Raw genomic sequence first — 25,167 nt, 5'->3', positions numbered from 1 at the left:
GTTAAGTGTAAAAAAGCAAAATACAAAAAAAAAAAGCAAAATAAACAACTAAATATTTAGCTTTTTACAAAGTGGGAAAACTAGAGTGTTTCATATTACTTATATATGCTTAAAGAAACCTGGGGCAGATACATAAGAAATATAAGTATGTTGTCCACGCAGAGGTATAGATGGGGCAGGTGGGAAACAGGCAGACAGGGGAACAATGTTGGGACAATGACATTTTACTGTGCCCCTTTTTGTACTTTCTAGTTTTCTTCTCCTTTTAAAAAATTATTTTTTAACCAGTGTCAAATAAATTAAAAATATATTGTGTAATAGCTCTTTCCAAGTGGATAGAGGGCACATACAAATAAGACAAGTGCTCTTACACTCTGCTGTTTTTCCAGAAGTCTCTTTTAGATCATTTTAAACTACATAATAATTTATGTTCTTCAACATTTACAGATAACACAAACTTCCTTAAATGGTTTTAAAATTTTAAATTACTTTCAAGTGAAAACTGCTTGGAACTCATCTTTTTATGATATCATGGAACTTGTACTTAGTAACGTCCCACTTATCTAAACTATGTTGTAAATTTTGGTTGTGCATGACCTTAGGCAAGTTATTTAAGCTCTCTGACTCAGTTTTCCCTCCTGTGAAATGGAGATAACTCTTCTGTAGGGTCATTTTGGGTAATGACGTAGTAAATAGCTCTTATGATGATGTTGATTGTAAAATTGTTTCCTTTTCATTTGAATATAGAGTAGGTATTTATAGAAGTACAGTGCTATTCTACATGAGGGTTAGAAATTGTGCTATTTTCTTCACAGATTGTTTCCTTTTGATTGCCCCCATTTTTCTGTTCTCCTTGGACTCTTAGAGAAATTGAACATTTGCTGCTTGTATAGTTTCTGTACGATGCTTTGTCCGTAAATTATATTAATACCCAAATGATGTTTTAAAAGCTCGTTTAGCCTGTTGTGATGGATCAAGTAAGGCTAAGTCTTACCATTTGTATTACTAATCTAAAGCTACATTTATCTGGAAATGAGACTTTGCTAAAGAGCATATGGGCAACAGGTGACCTAATCCATGAAGTCATTGTGCATAAACTGATGAATGATTTAAAATTTGGCTTGTACCACTTGGTAAAAGAACCTTTCTGTTAGGTTCTTGGCAGGATCTTGAAATGTGGTTTTGTTCTAAATTCTGGTAATCTCTTCTGATGTTACTTCTTTGGACAGGCCAGAAATAAGTTTTATCTCTAAGAGACTTTTGTTGTTAGTAATTAAGAAGTAATAAATTTTTTTGTGGGGGAGGGTGTAGCTCAAGTGATAGGGTACATGCTTAGCATGCACAGGGTCCTGGGTTCAATCCCCAGTACCTCCTCTAAAAATAAACAAACAAATTAATTAATTATCCCCCCACCAAAATAAATGTTATACTCTATGAAAATATTTGAAACAAAAGAATCCCATGGGTTTTGTCCTGGAAGCATGTGTAAGAACATGTCATTAATCCAGTTTTGCCTGGGAATGAGGGAGGAATTCTATTTCAGTGCATTTACCTAGTGAGATATAATAATAATGTCTAATTTTCCTTAGTATTAAGCTGCCAGTTGTCAATTACTGTGTCAGTGTGCTCATCTGTAACAGTGCCCAGCCCCTGCTCCATGTGATCTGCATCCTTTCTGCTGAGTATAATTGGCTTCAAACCTGAAAATCAAGATAAGCAAATTTACTGAGAATTTTATGTTAAGTAAAGTCAATAAGGTGAAGAAAGGCCTGTGTTCTTGAGTTACTGACTATGCATAGGTTTTGTGAAAGTTAATTTGAGAGTGGAGGACTGTTTTTTTCCCTTAATTCTAAGCTTTGAGTTTTGTTCCAGTAGAAGTAGGTGTTTGTTGGATGAATGGATTGTAGGTGGTTGAATACACATTCGTCTGGCATAGTCAAGAAATGAGTGAGCATTTCTGTTACCAAAAAATTATAGAATATTATTGCTAATATTGCCAATTTTTAAAGGATTAGAATTCAAATACATTTTACCTAATCTTTGGTGAACATAGTATTTCTGGTTCAGATGTTCAGCTCTTAAAATGTTTTCTGAGGCTTCCCACTAATCTAATCAAAAAGAAAAAAAAACAATGTCCTGCATGATCTGGCTTCCATCCTTCTCTCTCCCTCTTGCTTCTGTCTTGCCCTTTGTTTTCATGTACATAGACCTTCCTTCAGTGCCTGGAACTGCCCATATGCGTTTCTTCATGGTTGCACCCTCGGGCTGTGAGGTACCTCCTCTCTTTGCCAACTGTTTGCTCTGTTTGTTTCTTTGTTGAGCTCTGTTCAAACTTCAGTTCCTCAGAGAAATCTCTAAAACCACCAGCGTTCCAGTCCCTTTTTGTATATGCATCCTTTATATCTTTTTTTCTTTCTGTAGTAACACTGAAAGTAATTGTAATTAAGTAGTTTAATTGAGAAATTCATTGTTTAATGCTTGGCTTCAAAGTTAAAGTGTAGGCTCCCTGAAGGTAGGGACTGCGTCTTGTTTCTCGGAGTATCTTTAATGCTCATCCTAGTATTCGACATGCAGCAGGCAGTCAAGAAATATTTACTGAATAAGTGAACCCATGAGTGGTGTCCAGACATCAGGACCCATTATTCCTCTGCACGTGTGTGGAAGACTCTGGTGAACATTGTTATTGCTAGTTTATAGTGTCAACCAGTTTTTATCAGTGTAAAGGGTCCTGGGTAAAAGCTTGTGTAAACCTGGACAAATTTTTTTCAATTCAAAAAAGTGAGCAGTGAATATAAAGGCAATTATCTTTTTCTTTTTCTTTTTTTAATGTAAGATGTTGCTGGTTCCTTGGGAGAGCAGCTTTTAGTAAATAAGTGTTTTAAAATTTATCTCTTGCCTACTCTTCTTTTCATCCTAAACATTAGTGAAATTAAATAAACTCTATTATAAAAAATTTTCCCATAATAACATTTTTGAAATTAATGAACACAAATATGATGCTGGCTCCAATATACTTTTTGTTTATGATAGGAAAGTGGCATGCAAAACTCTGCTATATATATGTGTGTGTGTGTGTGTGTGTGTGTATATGTATATATTTTGTAAGTATACACACACACACACATATAGTGATATTTCAGATGTGTGAATGTGTTAAATGTTTGTTTTCTCATTTTCTGCAGCCAAGTCGTATTAAATGAGGTTATCATACATTATTAAAGGAAGAAAGTAAATAAAATACTGAGTATATAATTAATTTAATGAATATTTCTTTAAAAACAAACAAAAACCAAGTATTTCTTGAGTTCTAACCACGTGCCAGACACGGGATATTATAGTGAACAAAATAGATAGGTCCTGGCCCTCATGGAATTTACTCTTTAGTAGGTAGAGTGGGCCAACATCTGATAATCACATAAACAAATAGATAGTGACAACCAGCTGTGTACTGTAAAAGGAGAAGCATTAAGTAGAGACCCCTGACCTAGACTGAGGAGTGGCAGAGAAAGTGACATTTGAGAAGAGATCTGAAGGAAGTAAAGTTAGCCACTGGTGAACGTTCCAAGCAGAGAGAACAGCACGTGCAGAGGCCCTGAGACAGGAGCCTGTCTTTGAGGAATTGCCGGAAGGCCAGTGGAACGAGATGAGAGAAGGGAATGGGAAAGTGATTTAACACAGAACTGGCCAGATGGTCAGAGAGCAGATTAGACTTTAAGGACTGAGTCATTAAAATATGATTACCATCACCAGTGTAGAAACTTAGGATATCTAAATGTCCATCAGTAGAGGAATAGTGGAATAAGGTATGGTGTAACAATCTAAAGGAGTACTATACACCTGTAAAAATGAGGAACTTTACTTTCTACTCAGAAAAATAAAGAAATGTAAATTTAATATTGAAATTTTAAATAAAAGAACCTTTAAAAAAGGGAAAAACCTGATCCAGTAATACATGGTTTGTCCTATATAAAAAGAATTCTTTTGGTGTAGAAAGTTATCCTTTTATATATAGATTTATTACAATAGTAATTATATATTTTGTTATCTTTTGAAGATATACTTTTAAAAAAATTGAAGTGCAGTCAGTTACAATATGTCAATTTCTGGTGTACAGCACAATGTCCCAGTCATGCATATACATACATATAATCATTTTCATATTCTTTTTCATTAAAGGTTATTATAGGATATTGAATATAGTTCCCTGTGTTATACAGAAGGAATTTGGGGTTTTTTTTGAGGATGTACTTATTATATCTCAAGGCAAATATATTTTGTAAGTTAGCATAGTAGTTAAGAACATGTCTGCTCGTTTGAGGTCCTGGGTTGATATTCTGGCCATTTACATAGCTGGTTAACTGGGTAAATCACTTCCACTCTCTAGAACTCAGTTTTGTCATCTGTAAAATATGAACAGTAAAAACATGTACCTGATAATGTTGGGGTATGAACTGTATGAGATTATACACATGAAGCGCTTAGGAGAGTGCATAGATATGTTCATCACCTAAGAAAATGTTCTGTGCTAGCATTTTCTATGAAAATATCTTCTAATTAGTACCACTTACCAAAGGTGAGAGTGCAGAAAGAGAATACTGAAGGAAGTTATGTCAAAAACTTACTGTAGTTGCCTTTGTGAAGTGCTGTTTGTGCCCCGTTTTATTGCTTTGTGTATTTTCCAATCTTTGACACGTGAGCATGATATTTAAAATTAGCATTGTCTTCTGTTTAAATATGCTGGCTTTGCTGAAATTTAATTTTTAGTAGCATCTTCTCCAGCAGTGTTAGAAAGTTCACAAACTTTATTCAAGTGATGTTAGTTGTATACATTTATCCATAATTATTTTTGCTTTCTTCCCTATATTTTGATTACTGTTGTACCATTTTAAAAGGCTTTGTGCCCACAGCTGCTAAATTGTGATTGGAAAGGAAAGAGGCTTGCATTTTGAGACCATCTGTGGGAGTTGCATTGTCTGAATCTGACAAGAGATCATGGCAGATGGTGAGGTCACTAAGATTGACTTTTTGAGCTTGACATAATGTGTTCATGAAGCTGGAAGAAGAAATCCGACTTATTTTTTTAACCAACAGAAGAGCATGGTGACAGGAAGAAGTGTGCAATTGTTGAGTCTGGATGAAACATAAATGCATCAGTGCACATGACTGGTTTGTCTCTGAGAACCACCACTACTGCCAAAGACGGCAGTTTCTGGAAACATTTGGTGCAATGTTTATTTACTTTCTAGACACTTGGTTGAAGTCATATAAATCTAAATGATTTTTAGATTAAAGGCAGTGAAAAAGAGAGATGAAAGGCTTAAAAATACTTAGGCATGTATATTTTTTAATTAAAAGGTTATAAGCTGTCACTCAGTACAGGTTACTTCTTGATTTTGAATTGAATGAAGGAGATCTCTAGCACAATCCCATTTCTTTTTATAGCATTTATCTTAATGTAATTTTATACAATTTAAGTTACACTTAAAGGTTTATGCTTACTATTTCTCTCATCTCCTAGGAGGTCTCCAGTGTCTACATTAGTATTTTGCCCATAGTGGATGTTCAGTAAATGCTGGATGAATAAATTAATGAAGTTAATTGCCTACTCTTGTTAATTTTAGACTTTTTCTTAACCACAACTAAACATTTTTTTTCCTGCTTTAAAATTGGATTTATGTTGTGGTTCTTAGCACTTCTACTATATGTGAATTATGTATTATTTGTTTTGGAGGAAGAAACCTTAATTTGTCATGAGAGGTCAGTGAACCACTTTTTCCCTTAACATTGATTGAGTACTTTACCTTTTGCAAGGCAGTGTCCTAATTATTTTTCAGTTCTTGACTCATTTAATTAAGTAGGTGTACCATTACTATTTTGCAGATGAAGTAAATGAGGCGCAGAGATGTTAATGTAAATTTGCTCAAGACATTCATGCACTTTGGCTCTATTTCAAACATTTATTATTTAGGTAACATTTAGAGGTTGCAGTTTATGCTTATGTCTGGTGAGAAGATGCAAAGAGGGTACTAAACAAAATGTTTTGCCTTATCGAGCTCAGTTTTGTGGCTAAGAAGTATTTTTACTGGTGGCTTCTTGTTACAGTGTGTTGAAAAAGTAACGCCCTGTTTATTTCTTTTTATTTGCGTGATTAGCAGTGCTATGCAATAGCCCACCCCTTAGGAAATATAACCCCATATTGAATGCTGATTATAATATTGAAGCAGATGCATGGAGACAAGGAGCTCTGGCCATTACAACCACATTCTGGAAATGAAGAAACAGGGAATGGGGTGGAAAGGGCATTTGCTTGCTGAATCTGGTAGCCCAGCCCAACAATGTCTGCTTATATTTCATTGGCTGGAATTATGTCATGGTCAAGTCATCTGAGAGAGAGACTGAGAATGTAGCATTTTCAGTTGGGCACATTGCCATCTTCACCTTCTCCTAAAGAAGAAGAGGAAAATGATCCTGGGTGGGTAACAGGATCTGCCATAGGTAGATAGAAGAGGTTTTCTAAAATTTAACAAGTACTTTGGATAGAAAAGACTTCATTGTTTTTTGTTATAACTGTATTTCAGTAGGTCATAAGGCAATCTAAAAATATTTACAATTGAGTTTTTTCATGGTTTGGAGTGTTCAGTGTTCATGTGTAAATTGGTGGGCATTTGTTACATTGACTTGGGATCTGATGCTTTTCACTTCGACACAACGCCTGATTTACTCCTACCATAACCCTGAAAAACTCTACGTATCTATTTTCCCAATGAGGACACTGAAGCCCAGAGAGGTTAAATCACTTGTTCAAGGTCACACAGCTAATAAGCGTCAGAGCTGAGACAGTCTAAATTAAAAAAAAAAAAAAAAAATCCAGGCTGTCTCCACGTTGCTACACTGCTGCTTTACTTGCAGATGTCCACTTGCAGCAGGACACTTAGAACCAGCTGTTATTTTGATTTTTTTCTATTTCATTAATTCTTTTTTTTTCTTTTTGGGGAGAGATAATTAGATTTATTATTTTTTTATCTGTTTATTTTTTAATGGAGGTACTGGGGGTTGAATGCAGAACCTTGTTCATGCTAAGCAGACACTCTACCACTGAGCTTTAACTTACCCCTTCTATTTCATTAATTTTTGCTCTTTGTTTCTTTTCTTCTTTCTTCGAGTCCTTACTGATCTTTTTTTTAAACATAATTTAATTTATTTTTATATATTCATTTATTTTAAATTGTACATTTTTGTTAACTGATTTTAATTTTTTCATTTTTTTAAATTGAAGTCTAGTTGATTTCCAGGATATTAGTTTCAGGTGCACAGTATAGTGATTCACTTACACATATACGTATATATTCTTTTTCAGATTCTTTTCCATTATAGGTTATTACAAGATATTGAATATAATTCCCTGTGCTATACAGTAGGACCTTATTGTTTATCGGTTTTATATATAGTAGTGTGTAATAGTTAATCCCAAACTCCTCCTTTATTCCTCCCCCACTTTCCTCTTTGGTAACCATAGTTTGTTTTCCACGTCTGTGAGTCTATATCTAGTTTCTCGCTGATCTTTTTAAGCTTTTAAGTTGGTCACTTAATGAATGGAAAGAAGTGTAAATTTACTTCTAAGTGCTAATTTAGCTATGCTTTACAGTTTTTATTATTTTCATTGTCATTCAGCTCTAAATGTTTCGAATTTCCTTTTGTTCCTAGGTTACTTGAGCAATAATATAGTTTTACTTTCTAAATATATGACTTCTTGAAAAATAACTGATTCCTAATTTAATTGCATTGTGGCCACAGACCATAACCTGCATGATGTTGTCTCTTTGCAATTTGCTACTACTCTCCTGGTGACTTTGTATGTGGAGAAATTTTGTAAATACGTGTTTAAAGAGATGCTTTATATCTGTTAGGTACATAGTTTTATGTAGATCTGTTAAATCAAGCTTGCTTAAATAATTTATCTTCAAAATGAAATACATATATTTTAGCCTTAAATTCTTGGTTTGAATATGGTAGGTAGTTTGGTGAATGGAATATCAGGAACTTATGCTTCATTATTTATCTCATGTTTGTGACTCTGAAGAAGACGTAACAGATAATTGATAAACGTGAAGCAGCTTCAGTGTAGGAACATGATTTTCATATCAGGTCATGACAGACGTGAACAGATCTGCAGCTACAGTGGGAAAGCAAAAGTCACAGTTGTAGTTCAGATCTTACTTGGCTTTTTAAATATATGTTTTCTTTATCATTGAAAATTACACTGTTTTATTGAAAAGTAGAAATGTTCCCCCCCCTCCCTTTTACTCATAGATTCAAATTCTAGAATATAAGGCATATTTGGAGCCTCCATCTCTTCAGGCTCTCATTATTTATGGTCTTTTTGAAGTTAAGTTTTATTTTATCCTTCTCCTTGAATGTCTTATTAAAATTTTAATTTTGAAATAATTTTAAAATAAGAGAAAAGTTGCAGAAATAGGGCAAAGATTTCCTGAATAGCCTTTACCCAGATTCACCAATTGTCACCATTTTGCCAGACATGCTTCCCCTTTCTCTATAGATACGTATTATATATTTTTTGTCATTTGAAAGTAAGTTTCTTCTGTCACACCCTTTGACTCCTAAATATTTTGGTATATTTTTTTCTAAGAACAAGGACATTCACTTAAAAAAAGAACATAATCCTCTGATCAAAAGCAGGAAATGTAACAGTACAGTTATCCAGTCTGGGGACCATATTTTGATTTCTCCAATTGCCCCAATAATGGTCTTCATAGCAATTATTTTTTGTGGTCCAGATTCCAGTCCAGGATTATGCATTGAATTGATTTCAAATGTGACTTTAGTCTTTTTAAATCTGAACCATTTCTTAAGCTTCCTCTCTCTTTCATGATACTAATATTCTTTAAGAGTTCAGGCCATTATTTTGTGGAGTGTCCCTCAACTTGAATTTTTTTTATTATTTCTGCATGATTAGATTTAGATTATGCATTTTGGGAAGTACCTCAGGAGTGAGACTGTATCCATCTCAGAGCGCTTGAGGAGATGCATAGTGTTGGTTTGTCCCGTTGTGGGTGGTCATTTGTAGCTTTAATCACTTTGGCTAAAGTGGGATGTGCCAGGTTTCTTCACTATAAAATTCGAATTAATAGGTATTTAGTGGGGAGATATTTCAGGACTTTGTAAATACCCTTTTTCTCATCAACTTTCATCTACTAATTTTTGCATCTTTTGATGATTCTTGTCTAACCCGTTAATATCACAATGTTTATAAAGTCATGGTTTTCTACCTGCTTTATTTCTTTATATATGTAAGTTGTCATTGCATTATAAAGAAGAGCTTTCTCTTCTTTCTTATTATTTGTTTCGATCAGTATGAATTCCTGGATTATTTTATTCAGTGGGTTTAGAGTCTGTTAGTGTCTGTTGTTATCAGTATATACTTTGGTGCTCAATTGCCCCTTTAAGTTGGCTTAACTTGTCCCTCTGAGTTGTAGGCCCGTTAATCTGGCTCTTGTGGACTTTTGATATGTCGCCATCATTTTTTTAGCCCTTCTTTACTTTAGGTACAAGAAAATGTTTTAGCTTTATCTTGTACGTTTCCTGCCCCAGTGCTGGTATTGGCTGTTTCTCCAAGAAGCCCTGGTGCTACTTTCAGTGGATTATGTACAACAGCATAGTTTAATATTTCAAAGTCCAGACTCTATCACTTCTTAGCTGAGTTGATTTGCTCAAAATATTTAGCATCTCTAAATCCCAATTTTTATCTGGAAAATAACAATTAAAATGGTACATAATTCATAATGTTGTTGTGAAGATTAATTTAGATAATTTACTTAATGATGCATTTCACAGTAAATATGACGGAAACGTTGCTTATTAGTATTATTAATATTATTATTATTACATTACTATTTCCTTTTTTTTCCCTTTGACAGGACGTTCTTTTAAAGAATTATTGAAGACGAAGTTTTTTTGTTTTTTTGTTTTTTGCTCTTTGTTTTTTAATGGCTTTACAGAATTTTAAATTGAATACAGTTTGACATGACGGCAAAAAATGTAAGTATTTGTACATTTTTACATGTAAGTATTTAAAAAATGAGTTGTACTTTTTCCTACACATATTTCCTTTCACCGTTCTGATTAATCAAATTCAGTTTACTGACATTGATTTATCATTGTTTTTGTTTCTCTAAAGAACAAGGTAGTAAACTCTAATGCTATTGAATGCCCAGCTCTCACCTGCATGGTAGCATTCTTGTAAGTTGCTGCCAGGTTGCTCCATCTCCACAGCTGCAAAACTGCCGTCTCCAGAAAGTTTCCCACCCCTTCCTGTTCTGGGGACTGTAATAAGTTTGTTTGGATGCTTTCTGAACAGTTACTTGGCCTTATTGAGAGAAATCGTTTTCTTTGGCTCGATTTTTTTCTTTTGAATTTACTCTTAGAAATGTCTGTACTCAGACATTGTTCAGAAGAATCTTGCTATCCTTCCTGAGATGATTCCTGGGGGAACATTAGACTTCAGATATTTTGGAGAAATTATTCATTTTTTTCTTCTGCTCAAGACTGTTGTTTCTGAATCTGCTTGCTTTCAAGTTAACACTCTTGTCACCTTGTACCCTTGGATTTGTTTCCAGCTGCGGTGAAGGATTATGCCATGGAGAAAGTAAATACTGCAACATGCAGGGGAATGACTTATTGTAATTGCCTTACTGTTCCTAGGTTATTATGTTGCAATGTTTGTTTGCAGGTAACAGAAACCAGTTTAGGCTACCTTAAAGAAAAGGGAATTTTTATAAGGATACAGGGATTTTTCAAAGGAGTCAAGAGCGGGAATTTAGCAGGCCCTCATAAAGATCCGGGTCCAGAAACTTGAAATCTACCAGGAATCGAAGTGGGAATTTGATATCCATTTGTCATCTCTGTTTGTTTCTGTGCATCTGCTTTGTTACTTGCTGTTTCTCCACAAATCATCTTCCTCAGCATCTTAAGCTCCGTGGTACAGTACCAGCCTGCTCAGAGAGGGAGAGAGGTGCAAAGGAAGGGATGGGGCCGCCTGACAAATCCTGTCTGCCAGTGTCAGTGCTAATTTCAAACTCCTCCTTAGGAAGGACCTCTGGCCCTGCTCTAGTTTCACTCATATCCAATAGTGGTTTGGTTAGTTGTGACCAGAGGCAAGCGTTACATTGTGAGCCAGACAGGTAGTTCCAGATATGACCCCATTATACATCTAAAGAAGAGCATTACAAAAAAACACCCTGATTACTTATCTCTATCTTTTCATTAGTGACCTTGCTTTTAACCTAGTGCTAGTAGCAATAAGCAGGTACAGATTTTGCTTCATTATCGTTTAATTAATTTTGTTAGGATAAATTATCAGTAGTGGTCTACTTCAGTCCGTTGCTCTTGTTAAAGTGCTGTTTGGGAAAAAGAAGAAGGAAAGTTTTAATCTGTGTATTGGGAATTTTCTTGTAGGATATTATAATGGTTTTTAGAAAAAAAGAGAACATAAAAGTTATCCTGAACAACAAGATGGTGAACATTCCAGTAGCGAGTATATTTTGGCTTAAAATGGACCTGGAATCAACCTTAACCTTCCTAGCCATATGCACAGTTTGCTATATTCAAAGTTGTTTCCCTAAAGCAACAGAAAGCATTTGAACCAGTGGTAACAGTGCTCCCATTATTTTGTTTGTATATTTGGGAGAAATCACACAGCATGCAGTTCGTTTCTCCTTCTGCTACAGGAGCCTGGGGGATAGGGATGCTTGATGAGCTGACCCTCTTCTGATGCCCTGGAGCCGGGGACGCAGAGAGGTCAGGTCTCAGAGTGGGCTGAAGCATGTGGGCAGAATCGAAATAGGCTGTCTGAATAGCCAGTCATGTTCACAGGCCGTTTTGCAGTAGATAAGACCATTTTCGTGGCTTTTAGTGTATTTTGTCAAGATACTTACTGGAATGATTATACCAGTTTAGAATGCCACGAGCAGTTCATTCTCATCTCTCCCCTCCTCCTTTCTCCAACAAATATGTGTCTGACACCGTTATGCTCCTGCCTTCTTGGGGTTTAGAGTGTAGACAGAGAAGATGGTAAATACATAGATAATGTTTGGCAATGATAAATGTTACAAAGAAAAATAAAACAGGAGAGAGAGTGGTAGTCGTGAGGGAGAGCTCTTTCAACTAGGTGTTCAGGAGAGTCCTCTTTCAAGAAATGACGTTTAGACAGAGAAATGCTCTTAAGGTCACAGTCCAAGAGGAAGGTGCCAGCCATTGTGAATATCTGGGGAAGAGCATTCCAGTTGGAGGCAAGAGAAACTGTGGTTGTTCGAAGAACAGCAGAATGACCCGTTGGTAGATGGAACTAAGCAAGGGAGAGTAGGAGGAGGAGAGAAGAAGTCAGGAACGGAGCAGGAGCTAGATCATGGGGTGTGTGGGGGGATGGGGAGTGGTATATATTTTAAATGTCAGTGGGGGAGCTGTTGGAGGTGTTGAGGATGGTTGTGTGACCTGACTTAGCATTTTAAGAAGTTTGTTCTGGCTGCTGAGTAAGGAGACTGAGGGGGACATGGTAGTAGGGGAGACTCATTTGGTCCTTATCCCAATAGTTTGGACAGCAGAGCTTGGTGACTTGGCCTGGGGTCATGATACTGGAGATGCCGAAAAGTGACTGGATCTAGGATGTATTTGAAGGGACGGCCACCAGGACTGATTGAGTAATTAGGCTATGGGGACAGGGAGAAGTTAAAGATTTCTCAGCATTTGGCTTGTGTAAGTGAGTAAGCAGCTTTGTGGTTTAATGAGAAGAGGAACTCTTGGGGAAGTGCAGGATTTTGTGGCAAACTCAGAAATTGTTTTGAACATATTGAAGTTGAGGGATCTGAAAACATCCAAATGGAGATATTGGCCAGGCAGTTAATATAATGAGAAATAAGTGACTCTGGAGCTCAGAGGAAAGCTTGGGGCCAGATACAGAAATTTTGGAATCATTTCATATTAAATTATTGTAAAGCAGTGGGACTGCCTGAGGTTATATAGGCCCTATGTGGCTAGAGGATACATGAGGACCAAAATCTGAAAGCTCTCCCATCAACTGGGGAGGAGGGGAGGCAGCAAAGGAGGCTGAAGGAATGGATGAAAGGAAGTCAAGAGCATGACCCTGATGGTGTGGAAGCCAAATGAAGAAAGTGTTTCAAGAAGGAGGGAGCAATAATTGTGTCACACAGCTTTGGACGATATTGCCCAGGTCTTTTTGTTTTAAAGTGTTTTCTTTTCTTTTTTGGGGGGGAGGGGGTGGGCAGTTTATTAGGTTTATTTATTTATTCTTAGAGGAGGTACTGGGGATCGAACCTCGGGCTTCATGCGTGCTAAGCACGTGCTCTACCATTTGAGCTATACCCGCCCCCCGCCTAGGTCTTATGGAGGTGTTACTACATGTACGTTCAGGTATGTACATCTTTATTTTCTGTTCTCCTTTTGCATTCTTGCAATCTTACAAGAACAGTTTTTTTTTTTTTGTGAAGAGTCACTTTTACCTTATCACAGCCATTCCAGGTCTCTTATGGTTGCAGGTGTTAGAAACCCCATTCAAAATAGCTGAAGGCAAGAAACGGAATGTTGTGATTGACATGACTGAAAGTCTGGAGTACTCGGCTTCAAATACAGCTGGATGCAGGGGATCGAGTGGTGGGCATCAGGGCTTTGTGTCCCTTTTTCGGTCTCTTGGCTCTATCTGGTGGCATAGTAGCCTACACTGGTCTCATAATGCTTATCTCAGAAGAAGAGAGGGAACTTTCTTAGCATTTATATTTCAAATTCAATGGAGGAACTTTGGTTGACCCTGCTTGGCCCACAGGCTTTGACAAGTCATTGTAGAGGAGGAAGTGGGGTACCATAAGTGGTTTGCTGCTTCACTCTGGGTTGTGGGTCCACTTCTGCTGCTGTAGAGGCTCTAAGATGAACAGTCCGCCCAGAACTGCAGGGATTGTGGGATGGATCATTTTGCAAAAGTAAGTTCTGCAGAGCTGGCAATATATTCATTGTGTCTGGGATAAAATTGTTGTCAAGTAGTATCTAGTATCCAGTGATACTCTTCCAGACCAAAAATGCAGGTGTGTTTTAACTTACTCACTCAGTATACAATAGAGAATTTGAAAGATAATTTGAGGTATAACTTTTTGTCTTGCCAAAGAATCTTTTAAAAATATGTAAGCCATAAAATAGTCCTTACAGAAAAATGAGAAAATACAGACAAACAAAAGAAACCAGTTTAGAGATTATCAGTAAAATTCTGCCTATGAAGCCATCTGGTATTACACAAATGTTTATACATAAAAACCAAAATATATGTATGTTATATATTTTTTAATAAAAATGAGGCCAAGCCTGTTTGTAACCTACTAGCTTAATCTCTATGATGAATGTCTTTTCTTGTCTTGATAGCTCTTCAACATCATTTTATTTATTTATTTATTTTTATTTTATTTTTTGTTGAGTGGGGAGGCAATTAGGTTAACTTATTTATTTATTTGTTTTTAGGAGAGGTTCTGGGGATTGAACCCATCACCTCATGCATGCTAAGCATGTGCTCTACCCCTTGAGCTATACCCTCCCCACTTCAACATCATTTTAAATGGCTTTTTTATGTTATCTATTATATGGACATTACACCAGTTTCCTAAGTTAAGTTATTTCCATTTTTTTAACTTTTTCTCTATTTTTGCTTACCTGTTGGATTATTTAAATGAAGCAAAATTCTTAGGAAACTACTGGCACAAGGGACGTGTATTTTTCAAGGACTTTTGATTCATATTGGTAAATTGCATTTCAGAAAGATTGCACCAATTTATATATTCACCTTTGGTGTATAAGAGTGCCATTTCCCTTTATTTTCTCTTTAATCTTTGTCAATCTAATCAGCAAAAAATGGCATGTAATTTACTACATTTCGCTGATTGCTAGTTAGGTCAGACTGGTATTCTATATTCTATATGTCTATTGGTCATTTGTGCTTCTCTTCTATGAATTGTTTATATCAGTGTTGAAGTATTAAAGCCATTCCCATTTGAATAACAGCCCACACTTGAATATTGCTTTGCCATTAATGAACATGTTCACGTAATTATGTAATTTGATCTAAAGGGCTGAGTTTGTCGTACTCATATGTACTGTTGTCCCCACTTTACAGTGACTGTTTCAAGATCACGTTACTCGTGAATGAATGGCAGAGCTGAACTTTGAGCACAGATCGTCTCACTTTGAATCCTGTTTTCTTTCAGTTAATATCAGTCTGAAATGTTAAATATCAGTGAAATTATAGTGCCGTTATTGGGGAGTATGGTTTCTTAACATTTGGGCTTTGGATATTTTTTATTCAGTAGATATTTAATGACAGCTTGTAGTATGCAACATAGTGTTTGAATATTCAGATAGAAAAGTTTTCTCAGGATCTTATTAGATGAAAAATTTTGTGTAAAATGAGTTTACTTTTTTTCTCTTGATCTGTGAAACATAGAAATATCCTTTTTAAATAGAATAAGGAAAGAAGAGATAATATTCTAAATGCTTTTCCTAGTCAACTTTTTCTATTCTCAAATAATCTACTTTTTCTTTGAAACTTTTAAACTATACAGTGTTTATGAAAGCAGAAATTCATACATTTTTGAAGTTTTAATTAAATTTCGGTAGTATTTAAGCTATAAATACAAACATCTCCCCTCCATCTATGAGACTGAAATTACAGCATTATTGGTTCACAATTGACCATTATCCTCTTAGTGTATAATCTGTTGGTTATTAAGGTGCAGGTGTACAGCTACTTAGGAAGTTTCTGAATTCGTTTGCTACTTCACTCTGCAGAAGTTGGACTGTAAAAGCAGGTGTTTAAATGTAACAGTAATCCGGTAACTGTGAACTCTCGACTGTGAATATGTGGTTTTAGTTGCGGTTTTTGCCGTTATCTTTGTATCATAACAAAGGGATATAAACGGATGCTTTTGAAGTTATTGTAATTCATGTATTTCATGATCACATTGTATTAAGCAGGGGATATATTAAAAGCTGTCTTTGCCTTCTTTGCTTTCTTTTTTCAGTAGAACACCAACAAAAATTTCGCCTTCCTCTTCTTTTTATAGGAGAAGAGCTTTAAAAGGGGAGGCATGTTAGTGATGCCACAAAAAACTCTTGGCATTTACAAACTGAACACTTAACAGTATTTGTGAGCAACTCTGGAGATCCATGAGTGATGATTTGTTGGAAATTTTGTTGCAAAAGGTTTACTTTACTTCTAACATATTACTTATAAGAAACTAGACAGGATTAAGGATCTGCACCATTATCTGCATAGAATTAGGAAGCCATTTTTTTGTTGCCTTTGTCTCAGCCACTGCCATAAAAATTTAATATTAGGTGCTAGAGATTCATTTGCATCAGAATTACTTTTCTATGATATAAACAATATTCAGAAGTACTTCTGGTAGCATCTCTTGACAAAAGGAAATAGGTATTAGTAGAAATTTGAGTTACCAAATAATGAAATAGGTAGCTCTTATAAAGTATCAATTGAGTGGTTTTGAAGGGTATATAATGTTAAAGCAATGGATAGTTTAAAAACATAAAGCAAGTACATAAATAGAAACTTACAGAGCATTATGAGCCTGGAAATCCTTTCAATGTGATAGTACTTTGAAAGAATGTTTGAGGTACCGAATTAGCATTGATATTCAAGATTACAAATCTGTAAGGATTAAAGCAGCAATATAGTAGTAGTAGTAGAACCATTAACTGGATACTTTTTTGTGACAAATTTTCAAAAATGATGGGTTTTCCCCTGCTGGCTCTTTAATAAAAATTTAAAACTCCATTTGGTGGTCCTACACTGCAGTTCTATGATTTCAAGTTGTCCAGTGGACATCACATTGAAAGAAATAAATTATTTAAAGGAGAATTTATAAACACACTTGCTGTACCAAGTATCAGATAAACAGTAATGAGTGTTAACATGGATTGAGCACTTTGTGCCCAGCACTGTGCTTTATATGAATTATCTTTCTTAGTCTTTCTAACAAACTGAATTGGTGAGTACCTCTAGCATCCTCTAATTTATAGATGAGGAGATCGAGGTATAGAGAGCGTGTGTGACTTGGCCACGTCCAGGCACATTGTAGGCTTGATGAGCTGGAGTACGAACCTATGCAGTTGGACTTGAAGCCAGTGGACCTCACCTCTGCGTTGTGATAGTAATGGTCTTTATTTGATCCTTATGTGTCGTAATGTTGAAAAGCATTACAGGCAGTGATGCTGAACAGTAAAACTTAAGGGCAGCAGTGAGGGTGGAATTTTGGTCTATCTATCGGCAATTGCATGGCTCCCACATTACTTGCTTTCAAATAACCATCAGTAAAATCTGTAGATTTCATTTCTGCTCATAAGTAACATTATTTCATTAATTTTTGTCTTAATCTGGATAATTCATATTTTTCCCACTTCAAGCAATATAGCAACATTTCCTTTTTAATCTTATTCCTATAGTTGAAATAATTAACTCATCTTTATGTGGCTACGTATAATATATGATATGGACCTCTGGTGGAAGGTTATTAATAATAGCTTATTAAGTGATCATATAACATTAAGATCCTATTTTTAATTTTTTAAACTATTTTATTCAGGTTGGTTTGACTTCCACAAATGCAGAACTAAGAGGATTTATAGATCAGAATCTCAGTCCAACAAAAGGTAAGGACAGTTGAATAAAAATTTTTTGTATTGAGCTAGTTTTATTGCATTTGTTTTCTAAAATAAGCAACCACATTAATTACTTTATGTATAATAATAATTATGTAATACTGTTGTGTTGTGCTACATAATACCATAACTTAATCTTACCAAGTTATGTGTTACCATATACCAAATAACTTGTATCATGTAAAAGCCAGCTACTCTGAGAGATGGAGACAGAAGGAGAGAGCGTGTATTTTGTGTGTGTGTGTGTGTGTGTGTGTGTGTGTGTGTGTATTACTTTATTCTATTCTTTCCTAAGAGATCTTTAAGACCATCCTTGATTGATGATCATGTTACAATTGAAACTGACTGTTCAAGTGACTTCTTGATTTTTTGGTTTGAGAGCCTTGCTTCCTAGTGGGTTAACAGTAGAATGAATGAATATATATGTAATTCCTTTGTCTAATATGTGGTTTACTGGGGAAATGCTTATATCAGAAATCTGATCCATCAGTATAGGAGCTTATGCAGGACACTGCCATTATTTTGCAATATGTATCTTTCAACAGTATCTTTTAGTATGTAGAAAAAACATACTGAAATCTTTATGGTTAAAATGATACGATGTTTTTGGGGGGAGTGGTATAACTCAGTGGTAGAGTGTATGCTTAGCATGTATGAGTTCCTGAGTTCAGTCCCCAGTACGTCCATTAAATCAACCAATCAATCAACGATCTAATTACCTCCCCCATAAATAAATAAAATAAAATAAAATAAAATAAAATAAAATAAAATAAAATAAAATAAAAAATTACCTTCCCTTCACAAAATTTTTTTGAATGGTATGTTTGGGGTTGGCTTCCAAATAATCCACTGGGGGAAAGAAGAGTAAAGTGAATGGAATTGTAGAGAAAACAGAATGATCTATGAGTTGGTTGATTGTTTAAGCTGGGCAATAGCTATATTGGGTTTCATTATTCTTTTCTCTCTTCCTTTGTGTATGTTTGAATTTTTCCATTGTACATATGCAAAGGTGGAAACAAAATGTTTTCTATTACAATACAGATGGCTATGAGAGAAACATCAGCTTCCTCAAAGGCTTATGTCTAAGGTAGGCTGTATACTCTGGAGAAGAGGCTAGAGAAATCTGTTTTTCAATATAAAAATGCCTAGCTTAGTAATAGTAATGGTCTGTAGAAGTATACTAAGAATTTAAACATTTTTATGAAGTAGTGAAAAAGATACTTGAAGTCATGATGCGTCTCATTTTTCCCCCAATTTTTTAATTGTGATAAAATGCACGTAACATAAAATTTACTACATCAACCATTTTTAAGTGTATAATTCAATGGTACTAAGTACATTCATATTGTGCAACCAATCACCACCATCCATATTCAGAACTCTTTTCATCTTGCAAAACTGCAATTCTGTACCCATTAACAATGACTCCCCATTTCCTCCTCCTCCAAGCCTCTGGCAACCACCATTATTCTACTTTCTGTGTCTATGATTTTGACTACTCCACATAACTCATGTAAGTAGCATCATACAGTATGTGTCTTTTTGTGACTGGCTTATTTTGCTTTGTGTGATGTCCTCAAGGTTCATCTGTGCTGAAGCATGTGTCAGAATTTCCTTCCTTTTAATGGCTGAATAATATTCCATTTTAAGTTTGTACCACATTTTGGTTATCCATTCTTTCAGATGGACACATGGGTTACTTTGATATTTTAGCTATTGGGAATAATGTTGCTGTGAACATGGGAATATAAATATCTTTTCAAGACACTGCTTTTATTTCTTTTGGATATATTCCTAGAAGTGGAATTGCTGGGTCATATGTTAACTCTGTTTTTAATTTTTTGAGGAATTGCCATGTAGATTTCCACAGTGGCTGTACTATTTTCCATTCCCACCAACAGTGCACAAGTTTTCCAGTTTCTTCACATCTTTGCCAACACTTACTCATTTTTATTATATCCATCCTTGTAATTGTGAAGTAGTATCTCATTGTGGTTTTGATTTGCATTTCTCTTAATGCCCCAGGAAGTTGAGCATATTTTCATGTACTTATTGGTCCTTTGTATATCTTCTTTGAAGAAATGTCTCTATCCAACTCTCTTGCTCATTTTTGAATTGGATCATTTGTTTTTGTTCTGGAGTTTTAGGAATTTTTTTTATGTGTTCTGAATATTAATTCCTTATGAGAGAAATGACTTGCATACATTTTCTCCTATTCAGTAGGTTGTCTTTTCACTGTCTTGATAGTATACTTTGATGTGCAAAAGTTCTTTGTTTTGGTAAAGTCCACTTAATCTATTTTTCTTTTTATTGCCTGTGCTTTTGGTGTCATATCCATTAAATGATCACCAAATCCTGAGTCATGAAGATTTCCCCCAGTGTTTTCTTCTAAGAATTTTATAGTTTTAGCTCTTAAGTTTAGGTTTTTGATCCATTTTGAGTCAATTTTTGTGTATGATATAAAGTCAGGGTCAAACTAACATTTGGATGTCCAGTTTTCCCAGCACCATTTGTTGAAAAGACTGTCCTTTGACTATTGAATGGTCTTAGCACCCTTGTCAAGGATCAGTTGGCCATATATGTGAGGGTTTATTTCTGGGCTTTTTATTCTATTTGGTTGGTCTGTATGTCTGCCTGTATGTCAGTACCATACTTAATAACTAGTTATTACTGTAATTTTGTAGTAAGCTTCAAAGTGCGAATCCTCCAACATTATTCTTCTTTTTCAAGATTGTTTGGGCGTTTGAGGCTCTCTTGCAATTCCACATGAATTTGAGGATCACATTTTCCATTTCTGTGAAAAAAGCTGTTATATTTTTGATAAAGATTGCGTTGAATTTCTGGATCACTTTGGTTTTATTGACAGCTCAACAATACTATGTCTTCCTATTTATGAACATATTCCATTTACTGAAATCTTCTTTCATTTTACCATTTCTTTTTGAAGTAATGAAAATGCTCTGGAAATAGTGGTTATGGTTATACAACTTTTTGTATATACTGGAGACCCCTGAATTGCACACCTTTTAGGTGAATTTGAGGGTATGTGAATTATACCTTGATTAAAAAAAATAAACCAACAGAACACTTTCTTTACCTTGATCTCTCCTTCCAGCTCTGATTTGTTCTCCCCATCATTATCAGACTTCTTGGAAGAAGCTATGTGCTTGGAGTCCCATTCTCGGCTTTCATTCACTCCTCTGCCCGATGTAATCTGGCTTGTTACTCCTTAATCCATTGAAACTGCTCTTGGTTGTGTCTTTTAAAAATTTTTCCTGTTTGTCAGCTTTTGGCAGTTAATGTGCCCCCTCCCATGTAAAAAATAACCTTTTAAGTTTTGAACAGTTTAGGTTTACAGAGAAATTACAAAAATAGTAACAGTTTTCACAAACTCCTTACTCAGTTCCCCTACTATTAACATCCTGCATTAGTCTAGTGCAGTTTTTACAACTAATGAGCCAATGCTGATACATTATAATAAACAGAAGTCCATACTTTATTCAGGTTTCCTTAGTTTTTAGCTCATGTCTATTTTCTGTTCCAGGAGAGCTTTGAGGTTACCATGTTTCATCTCATGTTGACGCATCCTTAGCCTCCTTGGGCTTTGACAGTGTCTCAGACTTCCCATGTTTTTGATAATTTGACAGTTTTGACATGTACTGCTTGGGTATTTTTGCAGAATGTCCCTCAACTGGGATTTTTCTGATTTTTTTTTTTTTTTGTCATACGTAGATTGGGATTATAGGTTTTTGAGAGAAAGACTGCAGAGATAAAGTGCCTTTGTCATCACAGCGTATCAAGAAGGCATGCCACCAGCATGACTTATCACTGTTGATGTGAACCTTGGTCACTTGGCTGAGGGAGTGTTTGTCATGTTGTAAACTGACTCTCCCCTTTCCGCCTTTCCCATACCATCGTCTGGAAGGAAGTCATTATGTGGAGCCCACGCTTGAGTGGAGAGTTTACTCCACTTGTTTGAGGTGTGAGTATATACATAATTTCTTTGGAATTCTTCCACGTTAGATTTGTCTCTTCTCCCCTATTTATTTAGTTAGTTAGTTAATTCTTTATTTATAGCAGTATGGACTCATGGATATTTAGTTTATACTCTGGGTCATAGTCCAATACTACTTTTTGTGTATGTGTGTGTGTGTGTTAGAGCTGTGGCCATTGGGAGCTTTCAGTTGGTTTTCTGTATCCCTTTGACATATTTCCTGCCCACTCCTCAGATCAGCCATTTTCCCAAAGGGTCCTGATTCTTTTTTAATAAAGGATGTTATTAGAAATCAAGATAATGCTAGCTGAGCTCATTGTTACGGGGGTAGTGTCTTTTGAATCACTGTATTCCTTTGTGTCCATGATACCACACTTTTTAAGTCTTTGTAGAAAGCAGTACAGTGTAGCAGTTAAGAACGAGGACTCTGGGGGCCGGGGCATCGTGGTAGAGCGCATGCTCATTATTAGCATGCAGGAGGTTCTAGGTTCAATCCCCAGTACTTCCATTTAAATAAATAAATAAACAAACAAGTTAATAATTAAATGAACCTAATCCCCCCCCCCCCAAAAAAAAACAACCAAACAAACAACAACAAAAAGAACGAGGGCTCTGGAGGTCTAGGGTATAATCTTGGTCATACTTCTTACACCCAACCAAGTATGTAAACCTGAACAAGCTGATCCCTCTAAGCCGAAGTGTCCACATCTGTGATGATGCAGATAATAATGGTAAGTTGCTCATAGGGTGTGTAAGGATTAAATGAGGTAATGCACACAAATCACTTAGTACAACAGCTGCCACGTACCACCGCATGCTAAGCATTCATTAAGTACTTACTCCTTTTCCTCTAAGTTAGTATTTTTGGCTGTTCCGTTTCCATCTACTCTCCTAGCTCTTCTTCTGTTTGTCTTCTAAATATTAGTGTTCCATGGAGTTTTGTCTTAGGTCTCTTTTTCTTACCTTGCACATTTTCCCCAGGCAGTTTCATCTCTTCTCATCCCCCAAGTTATCATTTACTTTGTATGTGGTTGATTCTCAACTCTGTGTCTCTGGCCTGAACCTTCATCTTGAGTTTTTGTATATTGTGTATATATTCAGTGTTATGTTGAGTTTTTGTATACGTCTTGAGTTTGTGTATTTGAAGGTGCTTATTGGACACTTTGATTTGAATAACCTATATGCATCTCAGTCTTAATCTGTCCATAATTAAAGTGATTATTTCGTCCTCTCAAAACCTACTTTCCCCCTCTTTTTATCTTACTGAATGGTAGTACTGTAGACCCTTTGCCCAAACCAAAAACAAAAGCATCATCTTCGGCTCCTTCTTTTTTTCTCTCTACTCTCAATCAAATCACTTACAAGACTTGTTGATTCTACCTGAACCTCTCAGCCCTCGCCACCCTTTTCTCTATTCCGTTGCTATTCTCTTAGTTCAGACTACTGTGAACTGTTTCTTGGGTCACTGCAGCTATTTTATTTACTTTTAGATTTTATTTCTTTCTGTTTCATTCACTGTACTATAGCTACATATTTTTTTTCTCAAGCACAAATCTGAACAAGTCTTTCCATGTTAAGAAAAGACACTTTTTGTTCCTTACTGCCCTCAAGGTAAAGTCCAAGCTCCAACTTAAAAGATCCTTTATGACATGTTCTTGCTTTCATCTTCAGCCTTTTATCTCAGACAGTTATGCTTCTGCCACATTGAACTATATTCTGTCTGTCTCCCTCTCACCTACCTTCACCTCTTCCTTTCCTCTTACTCTCCCCCTTTCTTTCTCTCTCTCTCCCTCCTTTGCACTCTCCCTCTGCCTTTTTTAAGGCACTTCTCTGTGCCTGTAATGTTGTTCCTCTCTGACACTGTGCTCCATTCACTCCTGATGTGTGTACATTTCACCTGGCTAATTTCTGTTCATTCCTAGCATCTAAGTTTAGGTCTATTTCCACTTGGCCCGTAGGCCTCTGATACTCTCTTCTTGTCCCTATTGTGGTATTTATCACTCTGGACTTCACTGATTTACTTATGGACCCCACCTGACTCTATGGAGTCAGAGACTTTTCATCTTATTCATCATTGTATCTCTAAGAAGGATGTTTCAAAGTATCTATCTCATAATATATGCCCTCAACTAGGAACTTTGTTGAAAGAATGTATGTCTTTTCTTCAGTCTGTAATTCTCTTGGCCACTGGTCAAATTCCTTTTATTCTTTAAAATCTAGCTGACCGTGAATTCCTCTGCTTTCCTCCTTGTTACTGTGTCTCCCTTGTGTTAACCTTTGGACCCTGTACGTACTTTATTATTGTCCTTATCACATTATATCGTATTTCTTTATACTATCGTCCTTTTCTTTTACCAAACTATTTGCTCCTCAAGGGTAGGGTCTTTTTTGTATTTTTGTCGTCACAGTCTAGCTTAGTGTCTAGTACAGTTATACATGCTCAGTGAATATTGAAGTGCAAAAGCTTGTTTTGCCATAATGTTCCTAGGCTTTTAATGAAAATGTTTATTTATCTAACTTTTGAGAAGTGTATAAAAAGAAGGAACTTATCTTCAATACTTTTTGAAACAAAGCATTAAGGTATTCAGTGAGGAAGGTTTCTGAGCTTTTTGTCTTAAGGCATTTATCTTAAGAGTTGGAGGTTTAAAAGTTACATAGTTAATTAAAATAAGAACAAGCCTGAAGATAATTATATTCACTCATAACCAGGGGAGTAGGAGAGGATTTAAAAGCAGCCGAGTATGTGAGTGTATTCCTGATAAATCACATAATTATGTATTATTTTTTAAAAATTAAAAGAAAAAAATACTGTAACTCAGGGCTTCATTATCCTATGGTGTTGAAAGCCCAGCACAACCTTTGTTGAAGATCAGAGATTCCTCAGTTATCTGAGAGGCACATGCTGTTGGGTGGACTGTACCTTTGGATGGTTCTGGCCTGTGAAAGAGGCCATATTTGCCTGTGAGCCATATGCAGTCCTCTGGGAAGCGGCCGGCTCAGCGGCTGCTGTGGCTGAATTATTCGTGGCCCCGCAGGTAGATGAAAGCTGTCGCGTATCCTCCTCTTGTTCCTTTATATCCTAAGCACAGCAGTTCCACTTTGCCAGCTCATTCATTGCTTGCACATCAGATTTAAAATATGCATATCTTATACTGATTTCCAGTTCTACACCATCCAAGAGATTACAGTAGCCTACAGCTGTTACAATGACAGCCTATTAAAAGGAATGCAGCAACTCCAAAGAGGGAATATCACTGAATTCCTCCTGTGGAGGCAGAATGAATGGAAAAGGCAAGAGAAAGCATGATGTGAAGAAAGAGGAATGGAAATTCTCAAGAGGATACAGTTGCAATACAGAGACAGTTGTTTTGGAACTAAAACTGTATTCAGTATTCTTAAATCTAAGAAAGATTGAAAATTTAAAATGGCCA

The 25,167-nt window shown here is 35.8% G+C and overlaps 1 protein-coding gene across 10 annotated transcripts in view; it reads left to right on the top strand.

The window, feature by feature from the left end:
- Nucleotides 1-25,167, top strand: part of TFDP2 (transcription factor Dp-2) — a 156,239-nt gene that overhangs the window by 28,138 nt on the left and 102,934 nt on the right. For 5 of the 10 annotated variants that reach the window (XM_064491736.1, XM_031446362.2, XM_031446411.2 and 2 more), the window contains 2 exons: nt 9,936-10,056; nt 17,667-17,733. In XM_064491736.1, the coding sequence (XP_064347806.1) occupies nt 10,042-10,056; nt 17,667-17,733 (82 nt within the window). In that variant the 5' untranslated portion in view covers nt 9,936-10,041. Of the gene's footprint in view, nt 1-9,935; nt 10,057-13,899; nt 14,007-17,666; nt 17,734-21,514; nt 21,725-25,167 lie in introns of those variants that run through there. The other 5 variants (XM_064491732.1, XM_064491699.1, XM_064491719.1 and 2 more) reach the window with 4 other exon arrangements.

The sequence above is a fragment of the Camelus dromedarius genome, chromosome 2 (assembly GCF_036321535.1).
Source record: "Camelus dromedarius isolate mCamDro1 chromosome 2, mCamDro1.pat, whole genome shotgun sequence".
Lineage (NCBI taxonomy): Eukaryota > Metazoa > Chordata > Mammalia > Artiodactyla > Camelidae > Camelus > Camelus dromedarius.
This window is presented reverse-complemented; position numbering and strand designations above follow the sequence as displayed.